The sequence below is a fragment of the Lynx rufus genome, unplaced genomic scaffold (assembly GCF_022079265.1).
Source record: "Lynx rufus isolate CCGP_SWC_20201006 ecotype Redwood Valley unplaced genomic scaffold, mLynRuf1.p SCAF_4, whole genome shotgun sequence".
NCBI lineage: Eukaryota > Metazoa > Chordata > Mammalia > Carnivora > Felidae > Lynx > Lynx rufus.
The window spans coordinates 31149646-31176018 of NW_025814856.1; the positions used below are offsets into that span (position 1 = coordinate 31149646).

General features: G+C 43.7%; 1 protein-coding gene across 1 annotated transcript in view; it reads right to left on the minus strand.

The window, feature by feature from the left end:
* The window catches only part of PRICKLE2 (prickle planar cell polarity protein 2), a 116268-nt gene that overhangs the window by 54819 nt on the left and 35076 nt on the right, over positions 1-26373 (minus strand). Inside the window, exons 3-4 of the mRNA XM_047096902.1 lie at positions 4269-4382; positions 1215-1352 (exon numbers count right to left, since the gene is read on the minus strand). Coding sequence (XP_046952858.1) covers positions 1215-1352; positions 4269-4382 — 252 coding nt within the window. The remainder of the gene's footprint in view (positions 1-1214; positions 1353-4268; positions 4383-26373) is intronic.

The window sequence follows — 26373 nt, forward strand, 5'->3', positions numbered from 1 at the left end:
TGAGTTCGAGCCCTGTGTCGGGCTCTGGGCTGACAGCTCAGAGCCTGGAGCCTGCTTCGGATTCTGTGTCTCCCTTTCTCTCTGCTCTCCCCTGCTCACACTCTCTCTCTCTCAAAAATAAAATAAACATTAAAAATAAATTAAAAAAATAAAATAGAAATCCATCATGTCTTTCCTTTGCTTAAATCCTTCAAATGACTCCCCATCTCCTTCCAATGGCTTATACCACTGGCCCTCCATGAACTCACTTCACCTGCTACTTCTCTCCCTTTGCTCCCTCTGCCATGCCACAATGGCCAACTCTGCTGTTCCTTGAGCACAACAGAAATGATCCTGCCAAGGGGCACCTGGGTGGCTCAGTTGTTTGAGCGTTTGGCGACTCTTGGTTTCGGCTCAGGTCATGATCTCGCAGTTTCGTGAGCTTAAGCCCTGTGTTGGGCTCTGTGCTGATGGCATGAAGCCTGCTTGGGATTGTCGGTCTCCCTCTTTCTCTCTGCCCCTCCCCCACTCGTGCTGTCTCTCTCTCTCAAAATACATAAACATTAAAAAAAAAAAAAAAAAAAAAAAGAGGGGCGCCTGGATAGCTCAGTCGGCTAAACGTCCGACTTCAGCTCAGGTCACGATCTCGCGGTCCGTGAGTTCGAGCCCCGCGTCGGGCTCTGGGCTGATGGCTCAGGGCCTGGAGCCTGCTTCTAATTCTGTGTCTCCCTCTCTCTCTGTCCCTCCCCTGTTCATGCTCTGTCTCTCTCTGTCTCAAAAATAAATAAACGTTAAAAAAAAAATTAAAAAAAAAAAAGAAAAAAAAGAAATGCCTCAAAGCCTGTGAGATGCCTGTTCCCTCCACCCACTGAGATCTGCAGTACCCCCTCCCGCAATTCCTGGGAACCTCTGCTCAGAAACCGCCTTCTAAGAGGCGCCTTGAGCAGCCACTTTTCTGAAAATCGCAACCTCCTCAGACTCGCAGTGTTTGGAGCCTCCTTTCCCGCTGTGTTTTTTTCTATCTTCTTTATTTTATTGTTTGACTTCTTCCCCTAGAACCGAACCCCACACAAGGGCAAAATCAAGCTCTCAAGTCTTTTGTTTGCTGCTGTATCCCTGAGAGCTAGACCTGTGCAGGACGCACAGTAGGCACTCAATAAAAGAACTGTTGAACAAACAAACACGTGCAAGGAGGTCAGAGCCATCCCTCCTCCCTCCCTGGAATCCAGGCTCACCTGCTCACAAATAGCTCCTGTCATCGTGACTGGGAAGGGTCTGACATTCCCTCGGCCCAAGTTTTCCCGTTTCCTCTGGTTGCTGAAGAGCTTTAGCTCCCTCTTCTCTTCCTCATCCAGGGAGTTGCAATATCGAACCTGAACAGACACAGAGAGCGGCAGAGTGGATGTCGCCCTTGCTCCATGGGATTTCTGAAGCCCATGCCCCAGAGTTTTCTTCGGTAAACACGCTCCCATTCCGTTGTACTGCTCTGGTCTGCACGGTCCCACCAGCAGGCTCGGGGCTGTTTAAAGGGAGTCTCTACCTAGGATGGCGGACAGCCAACACAGCTTACGAGAGGCGCCAAACTCCGGAGCCCACGTCATAAGCAGGCTAAAGGTTCTGGAACTGTTCCTCATCCCTACCGCCCTGCTCTAAGCCACACTAAGGTTCACATCATGCGGGATAGCTCTGATGCTGGTCAAAATCGGGGATGTTTTCCTTCTTTAAAAATGAGGTGGCTCTTCAAATGGATGGCAGGGTCCAGATATGTTCACCTCCACGTGCCCACGTGAGTGATCCTCGACACCAACGGACGGCTCCATGGTAGCAAGCCAGAGCAGCTCTCAACTTCTGTTCTCCCATCTTATTTTGCCAAAACGGACAACCAAAGCCTTGAGGCTAAGGAGTTGGACCAGAGGTATGGTTGCTGCTTCATGGAAGTCCCTGCATGTTTATCCGTGTACAGGAGGGAAAAGGGCTGCCCACTGGGCTATGGCTAACACATCGACTTGCATAAGATATTTTCCTTCTCATTAAATACAAAAACTCGGAGAAGTAAGCAAGGGACACTCGGAGACACTCAAATCCAGCACTCCCCAGGCTCTCCCCTTACGAACTCACACAATGGGAATTCTGCCGTAGTCCTGAACTATTATTTACTTAATGCTGGTTTTAAAACGGACTCACTTTTTAAAAACTTGAATACATTTAAAAAATCACAGTATATTATGACTATAAGTCGCAAGTCCGTATCACCTACCAAAATCAGATGGTAACCATAAAACTAAACAGTGTAAGAATGAAACCGTGTTGCTGGATTCTAGCCACTTCTGCTTGTGGGAGACCCTAAAGCAGAGATTCTTAACGTGTAACCACGTTACAAGCGGTTACTTGGTTACTCACAGGTAAGGACTGGCACGAGTTGGAGAGGTGTGAGGAAACTGATAGTCCAGAATGAAATTCCCCGGTGCTTATGCAACCGCTCGATCATGAGGAGTGGAGCACACTTTAAGTGGGAGGGATTCTCTCCTTACATGGTTCACTTTTCGTTCACTGCCATGTCTGTGTGTCACCTAAAGTTGTGTGTCTGCCACACTTTGGGCAACATGGATCTAATCCCGCCTCCCTGTCTGACTTTTGAGAAATGTGAACAACAAGAAAGGTAGGTGAGATGCTCAGATGGTTTGTGATACAAGGGTTAGAGGGAAACTTCTGAACCAGGACAGTCGCATCCCAACTGGAAAACCAGTGCCTCTGTACGTATCTCAACTGTTTCATCGGGGCATATGACAGAATGATCAAACATTGATTTGAGAATCACTCTTTGTCCTCCAAAGGGCCATGTCAAATGGGCGAAATCTGCCCACGGGCTCATGAGTAAGGAAATCTCACCAACAGGAAGAAGGAATTTGAATGGCCTCTTTTCATGAAACCACAGTTAACTGTAAATGGAATAAATCATTAACAGCAGAGAACAGAGAACCTTGCTCTATCAAGTAAAAAAGAGTTTAAAAAAAAAAAAAAAAGTCCTCATGTGGATGTCCCTGAGGACACTGCCGTGACCCGAACAGCCCAGAATATACGGTGACACAGCTGACATTTTATGGATGTGCTTTTAAAGAAAGGCACACCCTCTCCTGCTTGTAAAAACCCGCATTTTCACTTCCAAATTAGTTAGCTGGGCATCGGGTTACAGTGCTCGCTCTCAGCTTTAAAAGAGGAAACACTGTTTGTATTTGTTTTATGAAGTCCAAATGAGCAGCAGGAAACTGGCTCTCTTTCTAGGGACGTGCTTCAATTTTTTAAGCTTTTGCTTCACTTACTCAAATTTATTTTTCAGGCGTCTGAATTATCCCATTTGATCTGAATATGGCAATATAAATAATAAAATAGTACCTACTCCTTTCCCTGGAGATCCGGCTTGTGGGTGGGAGCCGTCGGTAGAAAGCTGGGGTCCACCCAGTTCTCTTAAGGGGTTATTTCTCCTTTCAATTTAAATTTATGTTTTTGTTTCGCATGCAATCAGAGTTAGGTGGACAAGTCCATTCTAGAGGAGGACTGTTTTTAAAAACCAGATACTTAAAAATTAATTTCTAGTTTATAAACCTAAACCCCTCAAGCAGGATGATCTTTTAAAGACGCATTCACGTATTTCCCTTTATGGGCCATCTGACTTCGGAGATAAGAAATGCCTGCTTACAGTGCCTACTGTCTAGGTCCAGAAAAAAAAAACCTACGGCCTGCAAGCCATTCTTCCACGTGTATAAACGGTGACCCGGCAAGATGGCCTTTAAACGACAAAAACACAGACGTTCGAGAGCTGCAGATCTGGACATGTGACTTCTAAGGCAGCATAATGTGGAAAACTTGCACACTCGTTTAACATGAAACGATGCTGAAAATTCCAGAGAATCACAGGGTTTTTGCAGGGCTTGAACTGGCCCAGGGAACTGCAATCAGCTAAGGGACTCTGGCAACTAGCTCATTCTTCTTCACTGAAAACCTGGACTTGAGCTTTTAACTTTTAAGGCTCCCTGGTTACCCCAAACTAGCTAGCAGCACCAGGCAGAGAGGCAAGTCCAGTCCATAATGAGATCTGCCTTTCGAGAATTCTCTCCAGAAAGTGTCGGGCAGTTTCTCTTCGCCCTAATTAAGGAAGCTAAAGCCTAAAACGAATGCACCGGAGTTTTTCTTTGGAGAGCTCACGGATCACAGCATTCTGATTATGAAGAAGGTGACAGTTCACAGAAGCTTCCGCGCACAGTCTTCCTAAGGCCCCGCTAGCCCCTTACCTCATTGTCATGTGGCGGCAGCTGGTGTAATAGCTGCTTGATCCGAAGTTTCTCTCCAGGACTGTTGACATAAGGAACCTTCTCTTCTGGGAGACAGCTGTAGTACTGGTGAACCTGAGGGATGGAGAGCACAGGGATCACTTGACATGCCCATTACTCAAACCACCTGCCCATTCCCACTCCCCGGGAGGGTCATTCCTGCAGCGGGACACCGTCTACTCTTCTACTCCCCCTTCTCTCCACCCTTCCGAGACTCAACGGCATATGCGTTTCTCACTGCAAGCAGACGGACTCATCCTTGAAGAGGCAGTGGGGCAAATCACCCCTCCTGGGGTTTTCCCTCTCTTGCAGGGGGGGAAACAAAGCCATCATGCTTTCCAGAAGAAGAGAATTCGGCAAATAGGCTGGTAGGGCTTTGTCGTCAGGCTCCCCCCGCCAAGAGAGAGAGAGAGCAACTTTACCATTTTCCCTGTGAGTCTCCGGCATGCTCCGTGCCTAGCCAAAGGGATGTGTCAGTGCCTGCCTCACATTGGAGCCAGAGCCAGACTCTGGCACTGGGTGAGCTGCTGGGTCCCTCAGCCTCCACCTACATGAAAAGCCCTCTAGGTTTTGAGCTCTTTGTAAGGGCAGGTAGCAGCTCACATCTGTCGGAACACAGAGTCACTAAATCTGGGATACTGAGTATGTAATTAAAAATTGTCATTAACATGAGTATTTTTGCACATCCTAGAATGCTCCTCTTTAAAACTGTTAGGACATATTCTTGCACTTTTTGAGGCTCATTCAACTCTAACAAAGACTTGAGAAAGCACCTAGATTTGCCTGGGGAAAACAAAACAGACATTCTACTATCCAGCTGTATGCAAAGCTAGGGTAAGAAAAAATCGGCCAAAACGGAAGGTATGTTATTATATAGGAGAAGCCAAAAACAAAACAAAAAAAAAAACCTCACAAGCTCAGATGACATCATGGAAAATTCTTTTCAACTATCTCTTAGCATCACTACCAGCTCTTGCAAAACAAGGTATTCATTCAACAAGACAGAGAAGACAGAAGACTTGTGGCACTGAATTCATCATATTTGTTCCACTTCACAAACTTGGTCTAATTCCTTTGAGTTCAGGGAGCCCTGGACGTGAACATTTGTTTTGGGAATGCTGGGGCAAAGAGTTAAAAATCTCTGTCTACTTTGATCTCCAGAAACTAAACCATAACTGTTAAAGTGTGAGGGGTGGGGGTGGGTGGAAATAAGGCTTTGCAGGGACAAGGTCTCACCAAAATGCGAAAGCCACCCTTATTTTCATAAAAAATGGTTGTAACCATTCACCATCATGTGTGGCTACCACAGTCTTCAGCAAACCTCCAAAGTCAACCATATAGACTGCTCGTCACAGACTAGGTGGTTTCTCAAGACAGGGCCCTGCAATACCTCGCCAGAGGGACTTGGCGGGAAGCCACGTCCTGGATGAGAAGGAAGGGCTCTGGGTTTTGAAAGCAGCCCACAGGTTATCAGCATTCTCTCGGAGAAGAAATGAAAGCCCAGATCACGAGTTAGTTTGGGATTAGAAGCTGGCCACGGGCCCATCAGAGACTGGCACGCCATTTTGCGCTCAGAGGAATCCGGGCATCATACATTATAGCAGGTAAGTGCAGGCAGAAAACAGAGCACTGTGTCTTAGGGAATGGGCCTTACGTCCCACGCCGAGAGACTGCTTGGAGCAAAACCTTGCCTCAGTATCCCTCTGACATTTTCACAACTCCTACCCTAGTGACAGAACCTTAGGACAGATGCTAATAAGAAAGGAATCACTGCAGACGCTTGATAACAGTCCAATTTGAGCTTGATGGAGCCTCTCCTTTCTCAGATACGCCTCTTCACTGCCCAGAGCACAGGTATCCCTGAGAGCCCCTGTGACTGTGACACCTTGAGCCAAGCCTTTGCTGATACTGTCCAGGGCTGACCCCAGTTGGGACCTTCTCTGCCTCTTCTGCAGCTTGGCCAGGTAGACCAGAACCCCCACGCATGGCTCTGTCACTTTCCATCTCCGTGCTCCTGAGTGAGCTCCATAACCTCTAAGAATCCTCATCATAGGACCACGGCAATTAAATGAGGCGAAGGCTGGGTACCTGGCCCTCAAAACAATAAATAACATGAATGCACAGTGGTGAGTCTATTATCCAGCCCGCGTGCTCCAAAGGGAACAATCCGGATTTTCCTGGCCTCTCTTTTCCATTTTGAGAGATACAGCAACGCTGTCAGCTTGCAGAGCGAGACCACACCCCGAGGCCCCCACCCATCTTAGTCTAAGAAAGAAGGCTACAAGGGAGAAAGATGATATTTAAGCTGGTCTGATTTCAGAGGGAAAAAAAAAGTGCAAATTACTGTAATGATGTGCTGTTGTCTCGAGAAACCCAGTGGTGTAGGAGGGCCTCATGAGGAAATGGAACCTGTACCTGGAAGGTGTCTGGTGAGGGATTCTCATCTCTCTATGCCCAGTGTCCTCTGATCTCTGCCCTAGTCTTCTTCCCTTCTGCCTGTTGGCTTCTCAAAGTTTAAGGTTTCCCATAGCACCCGAATTTACACCACCTCACTTCAGATCCATCCTAGAATGACTCACTTTGCTCAATTTCGAAATCGCCAGAGAAGGACCCTGCTTACCCCATCTTGTGCCAGGTCTACACCTGCAGACTGGAATGGAGAAGTTCCACCCTGTTTTAAGACTGGAGATAAAGGAATCCCAACACGACAGGGCTGGGCAGAAGCAGAGGCGGCCATGACTGGAGAACTCCAGAGACAGCTAAATAAATACCTTGATGTGCTGACGTCCATCCTAAAGACTTAGAATTCCAAAGTCAACAGAGGCAGTGACTACTCTTAAGAACATAGCTCCATCTTCCCTGGCTGGGCATCTTGTGTTGTCGTTTAGGTTTCAAGCCCACTGATCACCATTGCTGAAAATGTGTCCTTTCCACCAGCATTCAGTAACTCCATGAATACAGGATGCACGAACAATAGTTTCTCAGAAGGCAGTCAACCATTTGGTGGACGACTTAAAAACTTACCTAGTGAAATGTACCATTATTAAACCAAGTCAGCTAATGAGTTCATTGGTAAATTAACAACCTTCCAAAGCATCCCCATGTCACACGGTAGGCACTCTGGCTTGCTCTGAGGAAGGGGAATGAGTTGGTCCTTCAACCCCTTCCAGTGGTCCTGCCGCTGCTTGGCTGGTTGTCCCCTCCTGGTGTTCAAGGGCTGGCCTTTGCAAGCTCTTCCTCGAGCAAAGGGACGGGAATGATGGAGAAACTCCTCTCTTCAATTCCCACTCTGTCTCTGGCTGAACACAGAACTGCTGCATTGGAGTTTCCCCTGGCATCCTCCAAAATAAAACTACCGGGCAGCCCAAAGCAAACACTAAGCAAACCAACGGTAGGGGGAAATATTTAGTATACTTTCTGGCAGTACAAAAATTAAATCCGATACCACCCCTGAAAATACTGCAGACTGCTCATTTTCATCCAACCATGTTTCCCTAGTCAATTTTCACGAGTAAATAATCAAGTCCAATAGAATTTTGCCAAGGATGACCATTTCCAAGCTATTACCTGGTATGGTGATAACGTTTTCCTCCTGTGTATCTGGAGCATCACTCTCCGAAAGCAGGACTATGGAATGTGCTAGAAACTTTGTTCCATTTACTCATCGCTCAGGTAGGGGTGCCCTGTGCTACTGCCCTGGGTTGAGGTGTATGAGGTACACTTCCCCCAAATAAAAGCATTTTGAACACAATCAGCTGGCCCGTGACAAAGAAATTGCTGAAGGCCTTTGTTTAAGGTGTCACTCCCAGCAGTGAGGTTTGGCAATAATTTCAGTGTCTGTCAAGATGGATTGTAAGAGCTTTAGTCAGTGTGCAAATAAAATCTACAAAGCAAGGCCTCACCCAGTTTGAAAGACTGGGTTTGTTAGAAGCAACTGCACATTTCACAGCATTTCTGCCTGGGCAGAGACGGAAGGCAGGGAGTCAAATGACTCCCCGTTGGAAAGAAAAGTGTGCTAATTAAAGAAAGACAAAGCGTGCAAAGTGCTTAATTTAGAGCAGTGGTTCTCAAATTTTAGCTGGCATCAGAACCACCTGGAAGGCTTATTAAAACACACATTTCTAATTCCGCAGGACTGGGGTGGGGCCCGATGGTTTCCATTTGTATATAACCCCTCCTTATGGGATGCCCCTGCTGGTGGGCCTGGGAAAATATTTTGAGAGTTTTAGAGTCATGCAACTGTTCTCCCTCAACGGCCAACCCCATGAGGCTGCCAGGTAAATGTTAATATTCCTCTGCTCTCCAGGACATCCAGGAGGCTCAGAAGACGGGAAGGAACTTGTTCAGTATCACCTAATTTGGCAGGTGTCTCTTGCTATACCCACATACATATATGTTTAAGAAGGGGGATACCACCAGCTCTGGCAAGGATGAGAAATTCTAAGGGCAAAGCGCTCCTATTTTGGGGCAGGTCATTTTCCATATCAAAAGCATCCATGTTTTTTTTTTTGTTTTTTTTTTTTTTAAGTATGGGAACCCAACAAAGAAGTGAGATATTCTTGGTTGATCTCAGATTCAACTGTCCTTTACCATCTCAATGAAGGAAAGGATCAGTGAATATATTTATGTATTTAGTGGCTCTGATGGGCAAAGTGTTGTTGCATACAATATCTCATGGACCCTCCCCACACCCTGGAGGTTGGTACATTGTATTCACTAGACCGAGCAAAAAGTGGAAAAGTGGAAAAGTCATTTTTGGACTTGGCTTCCTCATCCTCTCCCTTTTTTTTTTTTTTTTTTTTTTTTTTGTGGATTCTTGGCCTTCTTTATCAAGGAAAAAAGACAGTGGCAGATGGATGGAAAGGAACAGAAAAAAACCTAGATATAGTAGATTCCCAGTATGTATGACTGACCACATATATGATGAACACATTTTCCTTTCGTGTTCTTCATAAGATAACCAAAATATGGTCCAAAATGAACAGGCAGTAGTTAAAAAATGATGTACCCCAAATTAAACTGTCTTTCCACAACCCCATGGAATGATGGCATAAGGGAGTATGGCAGAGATGGCTGTCTACCCATATCCATTTTCCTTTTCTTCCTTAATAAGAATGCCAAAATTTTACTTAAAGCATCAATATGCCCAACACAGAATAATATTTTTGCAACTCCCTAGTAACTATGAATGGGCATGCAAATAAATTCTGGCCAATGACACATAGCATGTGACTCCTAGGAGAGTTCTTTCAAAGGAGGCCAAGCAGTTGGCAAAAGCCTTTTTGGCCTATTCCCCCTTCTTATGGTTTCCTGTCTGGAATGTAACAACAATGGCTACAGCTCCAGCAGCCATTTTGTACCATGAAGTTCTTTATTATACCACGGAACACCATAACAGCTCTGGATTGCCTATCTCTGAACTTATTTTATCAATGAGAGAAATAAATGACTTCTTTACTTGCAGTCTCAGTTACTAGGAACGGACGGCAATTTCTAAATGATACAGCACTGGTTCTCAGAGTTAGCGTACTGCAGAATCACAGGAAGCCCTTATTCAACATTATCCCCATTTTTATTCTTCTGGGTCTGAAAAAAAAAAAAAGCCCAGAATTCTTAATAAACACCTGACACCACATCAGGAGATACACCAGCTTAAGAGGAAGGCAGATGTGACTCCACAAGGTGAAGGCAAAATCTCCTGACGTGTAATCTCTGATGTGGGCTGACATACTTGAAAGGCTTTATGAAAGCCCATCTTAACCCAGAGACTAACTGGAAGATTGGACCTTATTTCATATTTTCCCTTTCCTGCAGTTTGAGAAGCTTGGAACCTCAGTTAATCTACCTCAATTCAGGGAGGCAATATCTAGAAAATGCCCGAGGTCTCAGAAGGCAGGTGCCACGGAGAAGGGAAAGATGTTGCTTGAATCTGCGGCACGTGGAGATTTTTATGAAAAGTGCACGCGAGTTCTGAAATGGAGACCTGGAGAACAACTGGGGAGCATCACAGCTATAAGCAAGTGGTGATGGGCTGCTTTTAAGGGCCATTTGTTCACTGTGCCCCCACTTGCCAGAATTTCATTACCCAAGCAAGAGGAGAAAAGTGGTGTTGAGTGGCATCTAAGAGGTAAAATTGTACCAAGTTTGGCTCCTCTCCTTTTCTCTTAGAGACCCACATTATAATTTTAATTGGTTGACTCAGGAAGTAATGTAGGAAATAACAGTCTAATATCTAATGCCTACACAGTACCTCCATCATGCTTCAAGTCCCATAGGATTAGGATCAAAAATCAGGAATTAAAGCTCATTTGAGGCATTTTCAAAGAAGGGTATTTCAAAGACTGCCCCCCTTTTCTTCTTCTCCCAATGAGACGAAACATAAAATCACGTCTGATGTAGGTTCAAACATATCCGGAATCCAGTCGCTTTCCCCCACCCCTATAGGACCGTCCAGCCACAACTAAGCGCTCACTCGAATTGCTGCCATGGCTGCTTCTGGACTCTGGCTTTCACCTTTGCTCCTCTGCAGGTGATTCTCTATTCAGCAGCAAGAATAACCCTATCTGAGCATTAACCAGGTCATGTCAGTGTCCTTCTCAAAACGTTTCATGACTTCCCATTCCTCTCTGATTCAAAGCCAGAGTCTTCACTATAAAGATTATGATCACGCCTCCTTAACACTGGCTGATCATATTGCTTACTATATTCCTGGGGTCCAGTTCCACTCCCAATGGCCTCCTTGATAGTCCTCTCACCTCAGGGCCTTTGCACTAGCTATTCCCTTTGCCACGAACATTCTTCCCCCTAGATATTTATGTGACGCCCATCCGCACTTCCTCCAGTCTTTGCTCACAGGTCACCTCATCAGAGAGGTCTTCCCGATCAGAGAGGACTACCCTAATAAATCAGCACCCCCACCTCTTAGTCTCGAGACTAGGGCTTCTCGACTGGGGCTAATGTTGACCCCCAGGGGTTATTTAGCAATGTCTGGAGACATTTATGGCTGTCCCAACTGGAGTGTGTGTGCGTGTGCAAACGTGGCAGGCTAGTGGCACACGGCTGGAGGGCGGGGATGCTACTAAAACTCCTACAGTACAAAAGAGGGCCTCCACGGCGAAGAATAATCTGGACTGAAGTGTCAGTAGTGCTGAAAGTGGTAAACCCTTAACTTGCTTTTCTTCAGAAAACTTACCATTTGCTGAGGCATACTTTACTAGTTCATTTTCTCTCTCTTCCCTCTAGAACGCGAATACCCGGGATTTGGTTCACGATACACCCCCAGAGGAGTATCTTGTACCTAGCAGGTACTCAGCACCTGTTTGCTGAGGGAATGCACGCTGTACCTCCTCCTGCCTTTCCGGTTTATCGAAGGACTGGGAGCGACATGGAGCAAGAGAACACACAGGTGAGGTTTCCGGAGGGGCCCCGAGTAAAACTCTTAGAGCTTCCCTTTCACCCCATCAAAGCACTTCCTTAGTTCCTGATGATTCCTGGGGTGGGGGGATGGGGAAGAGGCTAAAAGGAAGAATGGAATAACTGCCAAGGGACTGTTTCTTTAAGAGGAAGGGGCCAAACCAACACCCATTTGCATGTGAAGTCAGAGATTTTCTTTCAAGCTGAATCGACTTTGTTCAAATTAAAGAAAATAATCACATTACGTCCTCCAGCAGCTCCTATAATCCCAAGTCACATGACTCGTTCTGCTTCTAGGCCTGCTAGCTCCACACACTCGCTCTCTTCCCAAACCTTTAAGCTCTTAAAATCTTTTACTTACAGTATTAAACTTCACTGTTTAGTTAGAAAATACTTTTCATTTAGTTTGGAGCACTACCTGACAGTTACTTTATCCTGTCTTAAAGAAGAGGCCCCAGAAATGAAAGAACCTAGGGTTTAAACATGTCCCCTTTAAACTGCAACTACATAAAGACTCCCTACCCCAGTTTTACCAAAACATTCTTTGAAGAATGTCTACACATTTGCATACAGGCTAAAAATTCCCCAACAGTTGCTTACTTATTTTTTTGGTAACAGTTTCAATATTGCCTTTAGACAAAATATACCCATACATATGTAAGGAAAAAGCAGGACGGTAGTTTCCTATAGTGCTTGTTTGGGTCCTGCAGTCACACTGTTTGGGTCTAAATACCGGATTGAACACTCCCCATCTGTACAGAGTTGGGCAAGTTACTTTATCTCTTATAAAGTCAATATGCCCATCTGTAAAATGGGGATGATAATATTTACCTTAATGTATTGCAATGAGGCTCAAATGATATAATGCGACTAGTACAGAGGCAAGGCACAGGGAAGGCTCTATTTCTTAGCTTTGAAGCAATTGAATGCATAAGTGATAGATGTCTGTGTTATGTTGTGGACTGAATCGTGTCTCCCCCTCCCAGCCCCACACCACTCATATGGTAAACCCCTTAACCGCCAATGTGATTGTATTTGGAGGCAGAGACTTAAAGAGATGATTCCAATTAATTAAGGTCAGAGTGTGGGACTGTCATCAGAAAGAACCGATGCCCTTATAAGAAGAGGAGGAGACATCCAGAGTGTACATGCACAGAGAAAAGGCCATGCGAAGACATACCCAGAAGGCAATCATCCGGAGGCCAAGAAGAGAGGTCTCACCAGAAACCAACCCTGCCGGGACCTTGATCTTGGATTTCCTGCCTCCAAGACTGTCCAGGAATAATGTTTGCTGTTTAAGCCACCCAGTCCGTGGTATTCTATTATGGAAGCCCCAGCAGAGTAGACAAGACAGTCTACTATATGCAAGGAACTGTTCAGAGCTTTTGCGGAAAGGACACGTATACAAATAAGAAACTCCCCCTGGATGAATGAAGTTATATACGAGTTACAAGAAAAGTATGTAAGTAACCATAAAGCAAAGTCAAAATAATGCCAGAGCCATCAGAGGCAGACGAAAACACTACTAAGTGTCAAAGAACAAGAAATCAAATCCATAAATGTGTACCCCTGCCAATTTCCATGGTGGAAACAATGCTGGGGTGGATGATTTTGAGCTACCTGTAGGGCTGGGAAGAGATGCACAGCAGTATAACAGATAAAATAAACCCAAAAGCACAGATAATGGTGAAACACAGGAAAGTAATTATGAAGTGATAAGTTCTCAGCATCTATTAGCTTTGTTTTTAATATAAGTTTATACAATTAAGTTTTAAAAATGGCTCAATTTGGGGCACGTGTGTGGCTCGGTTGGTTAAGTGTCTGACTCTTGATTTCAGCTTAGGTCATGATCTCTCAGTTTGTGAGATCGAGCCCTACATTAGGCTCTGCACTGACAACACAGAGCCTGCTTGGGATTCTGTCTCTCCCTTTCCCCTGCTCTCCCTCTTTCTCAAAATATATAAGTAAACTTAAAAAAAAATAGAAAAATACAATTAAAAAAGAGATTTTATTTTATTTTATTTTTTAATTTTTTTTTAACGTTTATTTATTTTTGAGACAGAGAGAGACAGAGCACGAACGGGGGAGGGGCAGAGAGAGGGAGACACAGAACCGGAAGCAGGCTCCAGGCTCTGAGCCATCAGCCCAGAGCCCCACGCGGGGCTCGAACTCACGGACGGTGAGATCGTGACCTGAGCTGAAGTCAGGCGCTTAACCGACTGAGCCACCCAGGCGCCCCAAAAAAGATATTTTAAAAAATGGCTGGATTTAACAATCAGCTTATAGAATTCCTGAGAACTGACCAACTAGATCTTGTGAGGTCAGCCACTTCCATCATACCACTGTCAGAAACTTACGTTGTCAGTTTCTTTGGCAAACTCTCTTTAAAAAGGTAAACACAGTAGACGGCCTGTAAACACCATGCTAGCTCTTTGATGGTTCTGGCAAATAGCACATTGGGCCAAGTCATCTACCTTAGCTGATACATACTTCGAAAACATTTATAGTTCTCACTCTCTTAGTCCTTTCCACATTCCTTCCATGCATGTGCCAACATTTTTGCCCTCCCTTTGTATATCTTGTCTTTTGCTCCCTTCTTGTTTCCTTTAAAAAAGCTTTTTTTTTAAATGTTTATTTATTTTTGAGAGAGGGAGAGGCAGAGTGTGAACAGCGGAGGAGCAGAGAGATAGGGAGACGGAATCATAAGCAGGCTCCGGGCTCCGAGCTGTCAGCACAGAGCCCGACGTGGGGCTCGAACTCACAAGCCGCGAGATCATGACCTGAGCCGTAGTTGGATGCCCAACTGAGTGAGCCACCCAGGTGCCCCGGGAACCCATTTTAAAATACAGGTTGGTGATCTTTATTTGGAATCAGTTCATTTAAGGCAGTTTTATTTCTGCACATTAAATGATGGTTATGAGCCCACAAAAAAGTAGGAAAACTAAGGGGCTTCATATATATTACAAAACAAGTATTTCTGACCGCCATGGCTACCCTCAGCCCGAGTTACACTGCCTACTCCATTAAGTTTCAAATGTGTTATGGACAGAATTGCAAGTATTTAGTCTTCCCCGTTCTGAGAGGCCAAAAGATCAGTGAAGGTTGGCCTGCAGGTTCAAGGTTAGATATGGTCATAAAACTCATGGTCAATACTATGCTATTTTAGAGAAAAAGATGGGGAAAAAAAAGGTTTGGTTAGGATGAGCTAGAATATGCCACTGTAACAAACCACAAAATATTACTGGCTCTGCACCACGGTCATTTTGTAATTAGAAAAACACTTTTCTTGGGGCCCCTGAATGGCGCAGTTGGTTAAGCGTCTGACTTCAGCTCAGGTCATGATCTCATGGTTTCTGAGTTCAGGCCCCACATCAGGCTCTGCGCTGATAACGTAGAGCCTGCTTGGGATTCTCTCGCTCTCTCTCCTTCTCTCTCTGCTCCTCCCCCTTTGGACTTTCTCTCTCAAGATAAATCAATAAACCTAAAAAATTTTTTTTCTTAATGCTTTTATTGTGGCAAAGCATATTTAAGATTTGCCATTTTAATTATCTTAAAGTGTGTAATTCAGTGGCATTAATCACAATCGCAATGTTGTACAGCCACCACAGTAATCTACTACCTCAATGTTTTCATCATACTCAACAGAAACTCTCTACCTTACATTAAGTGATAATTCCATTTTTCTCCCTTCTTCCAGCCTCTTATAACCTCTCAACTACTTTCTGCCTCTATGAATATACCCAGTATGGATAATTCATCTAAGGGCAATCATGCAATATTTTTCTTTTCTGGTTTATTTCACTTAGCATAATTTTTCCAAGGTTCACTCATGTTGTAGATCTATTGGACACCATTACTTTTTATGGCTGAATACTATTCCACTGCATGAATAGACTGCATTTTGTTTATTGATTCAACTAGTGATAAAACTCGGGTTGTTTTCACCCTTCGACTATTGTGAATCACGCTTCAATGTAAAGTATTTGTTTGAATCTCTGCTTCCAGTTCTTTGGGTATATACCTAGGAGGGGAGTTGCTAGATCATATATTTCATTTCTGTGAGGACTTGTCAAACTGTTTTCCACACTGGCTGTAGTGTTTTCCATTTCCACCAGCAATGTACACGTACGAGGGCTCCCATTTCTTTACATCCTCACCAACACTTGTTATTTTCCATTTTCAAGAACTATAGCCATCCAGGGTACCTGCATAGCTCAGGTGGTTGAGTATTCAACTCTTGATTTTAACTCAGGTCATGACCTCATGGGTTCATGAGATTGAGCTCCAAGTTGGGTTCTGCACTGACAGCGTAGAGCCTGGTTGGGATTCTCTCTCTCCCTCTCTCTCTGCCCTTCCCCCCACTCTCAGAATAAATAAATAAGCCTAAAAAAATTATAGCCATTCTAGTAGGTAGGAAATGGTATCTCCCTATGGTTTTGATTTGCATTTCCCTAATGACTAATGATGTTGAGCATCTTTTCAAGTGCTTATTGGCCATGTCTTTATCGCTTTTGGAAAAGTCTCTATATTCTAGTTCTTTGCCCATTTTTTAAATTGTTTTTGTTTCTGAGTTATAGAAGTTCTTTTTACACTCTGTATATGAAACCCTTATCCATACCGCAGTTTAATTTCTCACTCACACTAATTCTCTGACATGAGTAGGCAGAGTCCCAGGTAACTGAGGCTCTGTATTAATATGTGCCCCACAATGATGGCAGCAGAGAAAACAAAAGCCTGGAGCTGAACACCGGCAATTAAATGCTTTTAATGGGGCACCTGGGTAGTTCAGTCGGTTCAGCGTCCGACTTTAGCTCAGGTCATGATCTCCCAGTCCGTTGAGTTCGAGCCCTGTGTTGGTCTCTGTGCTGACAGCTCAGAGCCTGGAGTCTCCTTCAGATTCTGTGTCTCCCTCCCCTGCTCATGCTCTGTCTCTGTATCTCAAAAATGAATGCTAAAAAAAAATTTTAAATGCTTTTATCTGGATGTGAACTATGTGACTTCTGTGTACCTTTCATTGGTTAAGGCAAGTCACATGGTTGTGCTTAATTTGTGTGGGCATAATTTGCATGTGCCTGGAAGAAACAGGAGTAAATCATTTGTTAGCAACCCTACCACCCGATACAGCAGAGAAAGAATGGAATCATGTGTGAACAAGGTATTAGCTTTTGGAAAGGAAATCATGGTCAATTCTTGGTATTCACGGTAGTTAAATTCTATAAAGCAACAACACACTCTGAAGTAGTGAATAGTAAACCACTGTTTCTAGGGGAAATACAGGACTAGATTCCTGCCAGCTTCTGGTCACAACAATTTTATCAGTGGATCAATCTATGACCTTGTCTTGGTTTTAACTACGTATATATAGTTGATTCACTAACAGTGAATCCACAGTCGACAGCACTTCAACTCACGCTGAGTTGGGATCTATTATTATCTACGGCACATATATTCTCCATGAGACATCTCACAGGTGTTCTGCCTTCAGAAACATGAGACGGCACTCTAGCACTAAGCTTGAGGGGCATCTGATACAGCAACATCACCACGAAAAAGCACAAACGCAAAACAATTAGCACTAAACAGACGACAAAAGGCATACTTCTTCATTTTATGAGAGGTAAAACAAAAGGGAGAGTACTGCCTTGCTCAACCTCAACTGGCAAACATACATGCTGGGCGATTCCAATCTTTCGTCCCTCTACATGTGTCTCAGGGTAACCGCAAAAGTGCTGTGGGTATTGATTTTGGGGATAACAAATTCTGATGATGAGTAGGCAAATTTGCAAATACTCTGTGAATACTGAGGATCCAACGAGATTATAATCTATTTGACCTGTTCAGGAGTAAGGAGCTTTCGCCAGGATTCAAGTTTAGGTCTCATTTCCAAGCTCATTCTCTTTCCACTTCTCCCCACCGCCTTCATCAATTAGTCACAGGATTACACTCTGCCCTGAGTATTTGATGAATCAATGGCCAAGGTGGTCATAGTTCCCTCTTCAAGCTTCAGATTCCTGCTAAAGCCTTAAACATTGAACAGGCTAGAATGGCTGCTTAATCATGAAAATGGCATGGATCCAATGGAATCTAAAGAAGGTGGAAATCAACCAAGTTACTTGGTAATGTGCATGCTTTGAAAATGTTCCATGGTAAGGATTGCATGAACTGATTCAGCTTGACAAAGTTTTATTTCTTTGAGGTCTATGCAACAGAAGTTAATGTGTTCAGGCTTATCCTCAACAAAGATCACGTGGTCCTTGAAGCAACTGCTCCAATTCCTGAGAGTATATTCTTAAATTTTATTAGTTTATTATCATTTTATGTATTTATTTTGTGGTAAAACACATATAATATAAAACTTACCGCTCTAACCATTTTTAAATGGCATTAAATACCATGTTGGTAAACCATCACCACCATCTATCTCCAGAACTTTTTCATCTTTCTGAACTAAAATTCCATACCTATTAAATATTAACTCCCCAATTCCCGCTCCCACCACACAGTCATCATTCTCTTTTCCGTCTCTATGAACTTGACTACTTGAGGGTAATTTTTATTACATGTTGGGACCAAATGTTTTTCAGCAGTAACACTTCTCTGAAATTATGGTGAAAATCAGTGGGAAAAAAATGAGTCAGACAGTATATCTATACTTACACTTAAGTATTTTTATAACTGTTCTTCTGTTTTGAATAAGACAATTAAAGATTCCAAAGGAGACACTGGCCCCAGCCATCAGCATCTATAACAAACGAGCATGTGGGAACTCAGTTGTTCACAGAGAAGACCCATAAGATAAATCGCCACTGATAATCGGGCAAGTTATTTCTCCTGACTGTTGAGCCTCGGGGCATAACTTAACATTTCACAGATCATAGAATTGCCATGATATAGCACCTCTTCCTTACTCAAGGCAGTTTCCTGATCATTCTAGAAGAGGTACGAGAAGCATTCAAAAGTGTTAGCCAATAAATGCAAGAAAAGAGAACCCAATGTCAACGAGGCTCAGACCCAGAGAGTCAGTTCTGGAGGGAACTCTTCAACATCCTGACATTCCTGACCATCTGGCGTAAAACAATGCTCATCCGCATGTTATCACAGTCTCATGCAAACAACAGTGGATGTTGTTATGTGTTAGCCAACAACAGTGTCCAGTTGTAGTAGTATCACGTAGCCTTGGTCTTCTGTGATGACTATGGTATTTTCCCTTGTTGCCTATACCATTCTTTACTCTTGTTTTAGTTTACTGAACACTCCTCTAAACCTTTTTTGGGAATCAGCAGAAAATGGATTAAAAGGGAAAGAAAGCCTTAATTTTACTCATATATTTAAAAAGTACTTTTTAATGTTGATTTATTTTTGAGAGAGAGAGAGAGATAGGGTGCGAGCTGGGGAGGGGCAGAGAGAGAGACAGAATCCAAAGCTGGCTCCAGGCTCTGAGCTGTCAGCACAGAGCCTGACGAGGAGCTCGAACTCAGACCGTGAGATCATGACCTGAGTGCAAGTCGGACGCTCAACTGACTGAGCCATCCAGGCGCCCCTCATAGATATTTTAGAAAGCAAACCTATCAAAATGGGGAGTTTCCACGTCTGTTCTTATCTATATTAAGAAAAGGAAATAAGGATATAAACTAAACAGGAAATGATCTCAAAATTATTAATATTCATATGATTTTGTTTTTAAACTGTTTTACCGAGGCTTGGGCAAATACGAACTCAAGTGAGGAGGCTGAAACAGCATACGGAGATGCAGGCTATTCAAGATGGGAGAAAAAAAAAGCTAAGAAATGCTACTAAAAGTACATCACCTAAGTTCCCTGTCATAATCAGAAGGATGGAAACACCGATACTTGTTAAAAATGAATGACGTGTAAATACCGTGAGGCTGAAAGAAGCTCGTGGTACTTGAACAGCGGCAAGGGGTCCAGTGTGGTTGGATGTGAGGAAGTAGTTAGCCATCACTAGAGAAACAGGAACGTAGTCTATAGTTTTCCCAAAGTGAAGGAACATGAAGGAAGCTTCTACTCAAAAGTAGAAGAAAATAGAAAAAGGGAGAGGAAAAAAGATGGCAAACACAAACCAACAAAAAAGTGGTAGTAATGATTAAGTGATCACAACAAATGTAAATATATTATATTCACGGATGAAAAGATTATCAGTTTAGAAGTAAAACACAATATCCATCATGTGCTGCTTACTGAAAACACACCCATGAGAAAAGGTTGAAATAAAGGAATGAAAAAGCATACTCTTGCTTGCTATTATTCACCCAAAGGAGGCTAGTGTGCAATGTTAATACTGTACAAACCAGAATTTAAGTGAATATAATTAGTAGTGAAAAAAGAAATTTTACGTGTGATTAACTGATCCTTGGTCACTTCAACATCATTAGTGGTACATTTGTCGATCACTTTGTAATAGCCACTGGTCCACTATTTATATTCTAGGACAATATTATTCATGCAGCATTCATAAGCTTTTTAAAAACCATACAAATGATTTTCGTGTTAAAGTAAATCAAATGCAAAAAACACTAAAAAGAGATGTTACAAAAACAATTAAAGGAAAAATCTAGAAAAATAAACTTGCAGGCACCCAAAATACAGCCACAAAACATATAAAGCAAAAACAGAAATTCAAGAATAAACAAACCCATAAATACAATGAGGGATTTTAAGATACCTCTCTCAGGCAATAGAAGACCAAAAGGCAAAAAAATTAGGAAGGCGACAGAGAATATCACATCAATAGTGATTATTGCTCACTATCACATTTTTTCCTAACAATTTAGAAACATTACCTTCCTTATTCTTACTTTATACTGGGAAGAAAATACTTAACATCCTTATTTTCTAAATGAGAAACAGAAGCTATAAGGTGCTAAGGAACTTGGTCAAGGTCACTTAGAGACCACTGTCTGAAACTGAAATTTTCTGATTCATAGTTCTTTCTGGACTTGAATGCCCCTGTTTCTATCTGCCTCCTCTACAGTCCTTAGGTATTTTCCCTGATGTTGTAGGGGGAAGACTGGTAAAGCAAATAAACTCTACTCCTTAAATTCTGGCTCCAAGTGACAATGTGCAAAGTTATACACTTTCTCTCATGTCGCGTTCTTAAACATCAAACACAAGGTTCAGGTTCAATCATTTCTTTCTTTTTTTTTTTGTAATGTTTGTTTATTTTTGACAAAGAGAGTGAGCATGAGCAGGGGAGAGGCAAAGAGCAAAGGAGACAGAATCTGAAGCAGGCTTCAGGCTCTGAGCTATCAGTGCAGCATCTGACATTGAGCTCAAACCCACAAACCATGAGATAATGACCTGAGCTGAAGTCAGATGCTTGACCGACTGAGCCACCCAGGCACCCTGAGGTTCAATAATATCTGTGGTCTTATTTCTATAGTTGTTGTGTCTGTCCACCCTCTCCCCCATTCTCTAGACTACCATTTCACGCCCCTATCAGACGGAGATCCCAGTTTTGTTATCTCAGATGGTTTTTTCCAGGTAAAGTGTATTCACACCAATTGGACTTCCTATCGGTAATTCTATTTAACGCTTCTTGAGATGCCAGGTGTTAGTTGCCCTCTAAGGCAGGAACCATTACAATCTCATTTTATAAATGAAGAAAAATGACTTCACCAAGGCAAAAAAACAAAAATCAAAAAACAAAAAAACAAAACACCTGCTCCAATGACAAATACAGCCAGGGAGTGGCAGATGTGCATCAGGTCCCAAGTGTGTCTGATACCATAGAGATGGCTTTCAATCCCTATGCTTGGGAAAGACCACCCACTGATCTTATTTCACCAGAATTGTTTCTTATGAAATATTCATCATCCAGATGAATTCTTGATGATCCACACAGCAATGGAGTTCAGGAGAAGATGGATGCTTCATAACCATGAACAAACTCAAGGTCAAATTTATCTATATCGATTTGAACCTCTCCCTCAAACAGGAAGAGAGTTGCCAAGTGGTTCGCAAAATTAGTTGGTTGGTATTTCAGCTCTTATCCCTTCCCGCCTCCCTGTCCAAGGCTCTGATGCTTGCCATGATTTGTTAAATGTGAAAGAGGAAGGAGAAACTAGAAAAGGGCATTGGGTGTTCACAATCTTGACCATGAGAACTGGGGAAAAAACCCTCCCTCCTTTCCCTTACCACTTACTCAATGGAAACACCACCTCTTCTAACATTCTTTGGCAAGAGTCAAACAAGAGGTTTCCCAGAACCACAGGATTGCAGGGAAATAAGAAATAAAGTAATCAATGAGCTGAGCTAGTTAATGCTCACAGTCCTTTACAGGTTGGTGCTAGACTTTTCGGTACCTTTAGGGAAATTACAGATACCCTCCCAACTACAAATTAGAAAAAGCCCCCAATCTCTCGAGATAGAGTCCTGCCTTACGGCAAGGTGAGCTGCAAGGTGTCTTATGCTAAACAAGATGTGCTCCTCCTTTTGGGAGTCATCAGAGCCTAGGTGAATATCAGCCTCCAATCACCCCCTAGGCCGGGCACCTTTGTGCAGTGCACAAACTGTACAACTCTATGTGGCAGCCCTGATCTTCTCTCAAGCGAGAGCTTATGAATTTATGCATGCATTTCAGGAAATGCAGGTTTAGCAATTTCCCGAGTAATTAGCTTCTCTTAACAAGAGCTGATCACTGAGTTTCAATCAGTCTTTCTAGGCGCCATAGCAGTAACGACAACCACTGGTATTTACTGAGTACCAACTACATGTTAAGCACTGTCATAGAGAATTTACAGAGATGATGAAATGAGCCAGTTTGTGGAACTGAGTTTTCAGTGCCATCCATCTGGATGTTGACGAGTTTCTGTCCCAAATCTCCTTTTTATTGTGTATAATTAATACTAAGCAAATTCTTTCTGACAGTACTTGGCCAAAAGGCTCACTTAATTTCTGAGGCAACCGTGGAACTCTAGGAAGACCTCAGCATTGGAATGAGATGCTTGCCTTCCTATCTGCTAAAGAGCAAGTCTGTTTGTTCATTCATCCATTAGTTCATTTGACTGAGGTATTTGAAATATAATAAGCTGCACATATTCATAGAACATAACTTGATAAAATTTGATATACATATACACATATATAGCAACAAAGCCATCATCAGCATGATCACAAGAGAGAAAAAAAAACCCTATTATCCTTGAAAGGTTCCTCTTCCCTTTTGCCTTTCCTCCTTCCCACTCTCCCCACCTCTCCTATCCCTAAATAACCATTGATCTGCTAGTGATTGAATTTTCGAGAGTTTCATATAAATGGAATCCTCGAGTGTGTAACTTTTTGGTCTGATTTCTTTCAGTGAGAATAAAGATTTTTAGATTCATTCATGTTGTTGCATGTATCAAAAGTCCATTCCTTTTTATTGCAGAATAGTATTCTACTGTACGAATACAACACAATTTATCCATTGGTCCATTAATGGACATGTGGTTTGTTTCCAATTTTTGCCTATTCAAAAGAAAGCGAAAAGCAGCCATTTTTAAAGCTCCATGCTTAAAGTATTGTCTCATTCAATCCTTACAACCATGCTATAGTTACATAATGATATCCTTGGTTTTCAGATGATGAAAGGAAGGTTCAGGAAGGCGGATTACCTTGGTCAATGTTTGGGAGCAACATAGCTGGGATTTGAACACAGAGTTAGTGAATGTCAGTGCTCAAACTCGGGAATACCACGAGCCAAGAAGAACGAAATGGAAGTGAGAAAAATGGAAGCCACAGGAGACCAACACAAAGCCTGAAGTCTCTGTGGATCTTCCACAAAGGGGACTGTCTACATCTGCCTGCGAATGAGTCCACATCATACCATGCAAAATCTCAAGACAGGAGCTGGGAAGCTCCTGGAAAACAGCCACACCGGGATCACACCTGGACCGAGGGCTTACAGGTAACGATTACTTAAAATATAACTGTCAAATGAATAAATGGGTGAGGGTATGAGCGTATAGCTGAACGGATGGACAGGTGGAGAAAGTTAGTTATCAGCGGGCTTGATGGTAGATTCATCCAACCATCCCATGAAACTACTCAAAATATCTCACGAGTCATAAGGCAGAGATCATCTTGATAGTAAATCAATTGTCACACCAGCTCACAGGATAGGCTACACAGTCCGCAAAAAGGGCGGGCAGCAGTGAACACAGGCAGCAAGTCCAAGTCCTGAGGCCCACTCACAATCTTGAGGATCCCAGAATGCATTTAGTACAAAGGCCATCCGTCTTGAAAGCTGGAAAATCCAATGGCAGCTAACCTTTCCTGTGTTTGCAAACGAGCCTTGGTTTCCCCAGGCATCACACTCTGGACACAAGTCTTGACAAGGCCCTGCTGGTAGAACTTGGCCGCAATGCTGCTGATTTGATCCGGCAAAGGCCCTGAAGCCTGAACCCAGCTTCTAGGCCCATCTCTGACAGTTCTGTTGAAAACAAGTTCATTAACAGGCAGTTTTACTGAATACCGTGCACGGGCATATTTCCCATTGCCATGTGATGATGTCACTGCATTTACGGAGCCAAGATCAACACGGCATCGTCGATGTGACTGGTTTCCTGAGAACTGTGCGGGAGATTGCTTTTGGGCCTCCTTCTGCCTCCCTTCCCCACTCACGTCTCACGCTGCACCGAAAGCACTGGGATGAGTGACGGCGAAGGTGAACGCAGGAGAGGCCGCTTGGAAGCAATGTAATCCAATCCACTTGGAGAGCGGTGTGCCTTACTGCGGCCATGAAATTCCATTTTGAGCTCAGCATGTGCTGATGGAATAATGAAATGAAGATGGTAGTGCAAACGGCTGGTGAGTCTAATGATGGTGTTTGTGGGGTTTTTAAAGGGGCTATTAGACGGAGCATTCCCGTCTTATGAACCAGAACCACCCAGCGGGCCCAGAGAGATGAACCACTTTGTCATTCGTCTCTCCCTTCCCCCAGATCTACCGGCCTCTGTCCCTCGTGGTATAAATAGCTTCGCACGTTAAAAAAAGACTAAGCTGTCAATAGCCTGTAGTGAATTGCAAAGCTGGGTGCTGACACTGGGGACCCAGCCCAGGAGTGAGTCACAGCTGTAAAATTCATGGCTTTGCAACAGCAGGGACCGGAGCATTTTCTGGGTCAACAGGCCAAGCAAGGGGCTGAGGAGCAGGGCCGGTAAAAGGATTTTAAAAGCATCGTGAATTCCCCTTTAACATTAACAACCTTGTCTTCAGGCTGTGTCCAAGAGACGTCAGTCAGGGGCAAGATGCCAGAGATGGAAGGGGGTAGTTTTGGGGGTTCATCCCATTACGGCCCCCAGGCAACTCTGCTGCAGTGTCTTAAGGACCCAAATAACGGTCATGGTGACGACAGTAGGTACCATTCGATGAGGACCTGCTAGGGGTCAGCATCCCCTAGGCTCTTTAAAGAGAAACTTAGGTAGTCTTCATAGCTACTTCAGACTTAGGCAAGAGTCTCTTCATTTTACAAGACAAAACAAGCTAAGTTCAGTCCACTCAAGGTCACAGAGCTAAAAACGGGCAGAGCCAAGATGTGGCTCCATGTGTTTCGAACACCGGTTTTTCCCACGACCCTCGAGCAGCCGTTCTCAAGCTTTGGCACATATCAGAAACACCTAGAGTCCAAAAAGAATGGTGGGCCCACCTTCAGAGTTCTGGTTCAGTAGGTCTGGGACAGAGCCTTGTATTTTTAGGAAAGTTCTCAAGCGGTATGGGACCCTTACTTTGAAAAACCACTGGACGAGGCTGACAAAACGTGGGTCATCTAAGGAACAGCTCAGCCTGAGGGGCGCCTGTGTGGTTCAGTTGGTCAAGCATCTGACTCCTGATTTCGGCTGAGGTCACGATCTTAAGGTTCGTGAGATCGAGCTCTGTGTTGGGCTCCTCCTTGCTGAGCATGGAGGGAGCCTGCTTGGGATTCTTTTTTCCTCTGCCCCTCCCTGACTTGCTCTCTCTTTCTCTCTCTCCAAATAACTAGAAAACATTACAAGTAATAATTGGAGCAACAACTCGGCTCAAATGTCATCTCCTCAACGATGCTTTCCTTGGCCAGCCCATCTAAAGCAGCTTCTCTAAATGAGGGACCAGGAAGCGATAGCCTTTGAGTGAAATCAGGCCCACTGACTATTTCTTTTACACCAAGTTTTACTGTCATATGCCCATTCACCCACAGGTTGTCTCTGACTGCTTTTCCACTACAGCATCAGAGTATTTGTGATAGAGGTTACATATGTCCTCCAAAGCCTAAAATAATTACTGTGCGGCTCTTCGCAGAAAACGTCTGTCCTCTCTGGATCTAAACCATATCACCCGTTTTTATTGCTTCTCTAGCACACATCACTTTCTGCAAGTCGTCTGCAATCACGCTACTGTTAACAGCATCCTCTGCTACGATGTCGGCTTCGTAAGGGGAAGGATACTGGTCTGCTCGTGGCTGTCCCTCAGCGCCCGGAAAAGGCCTGGCATATAGCTGGCACTCCATAAATACCCGCTGAATGAATATCACCGGTGAGTGTCCAGGTATGTAATACTGCACAGGAACACGGGGGCCACTGGAGGGAGTAGAGGAAATGTGGTTCTCGCCACGTGGGCTGTCGGCCAGGATCGAAGAGTGAGAAGAGCCAGAGATAAACAGAGACTGCTGATGGGGCAAA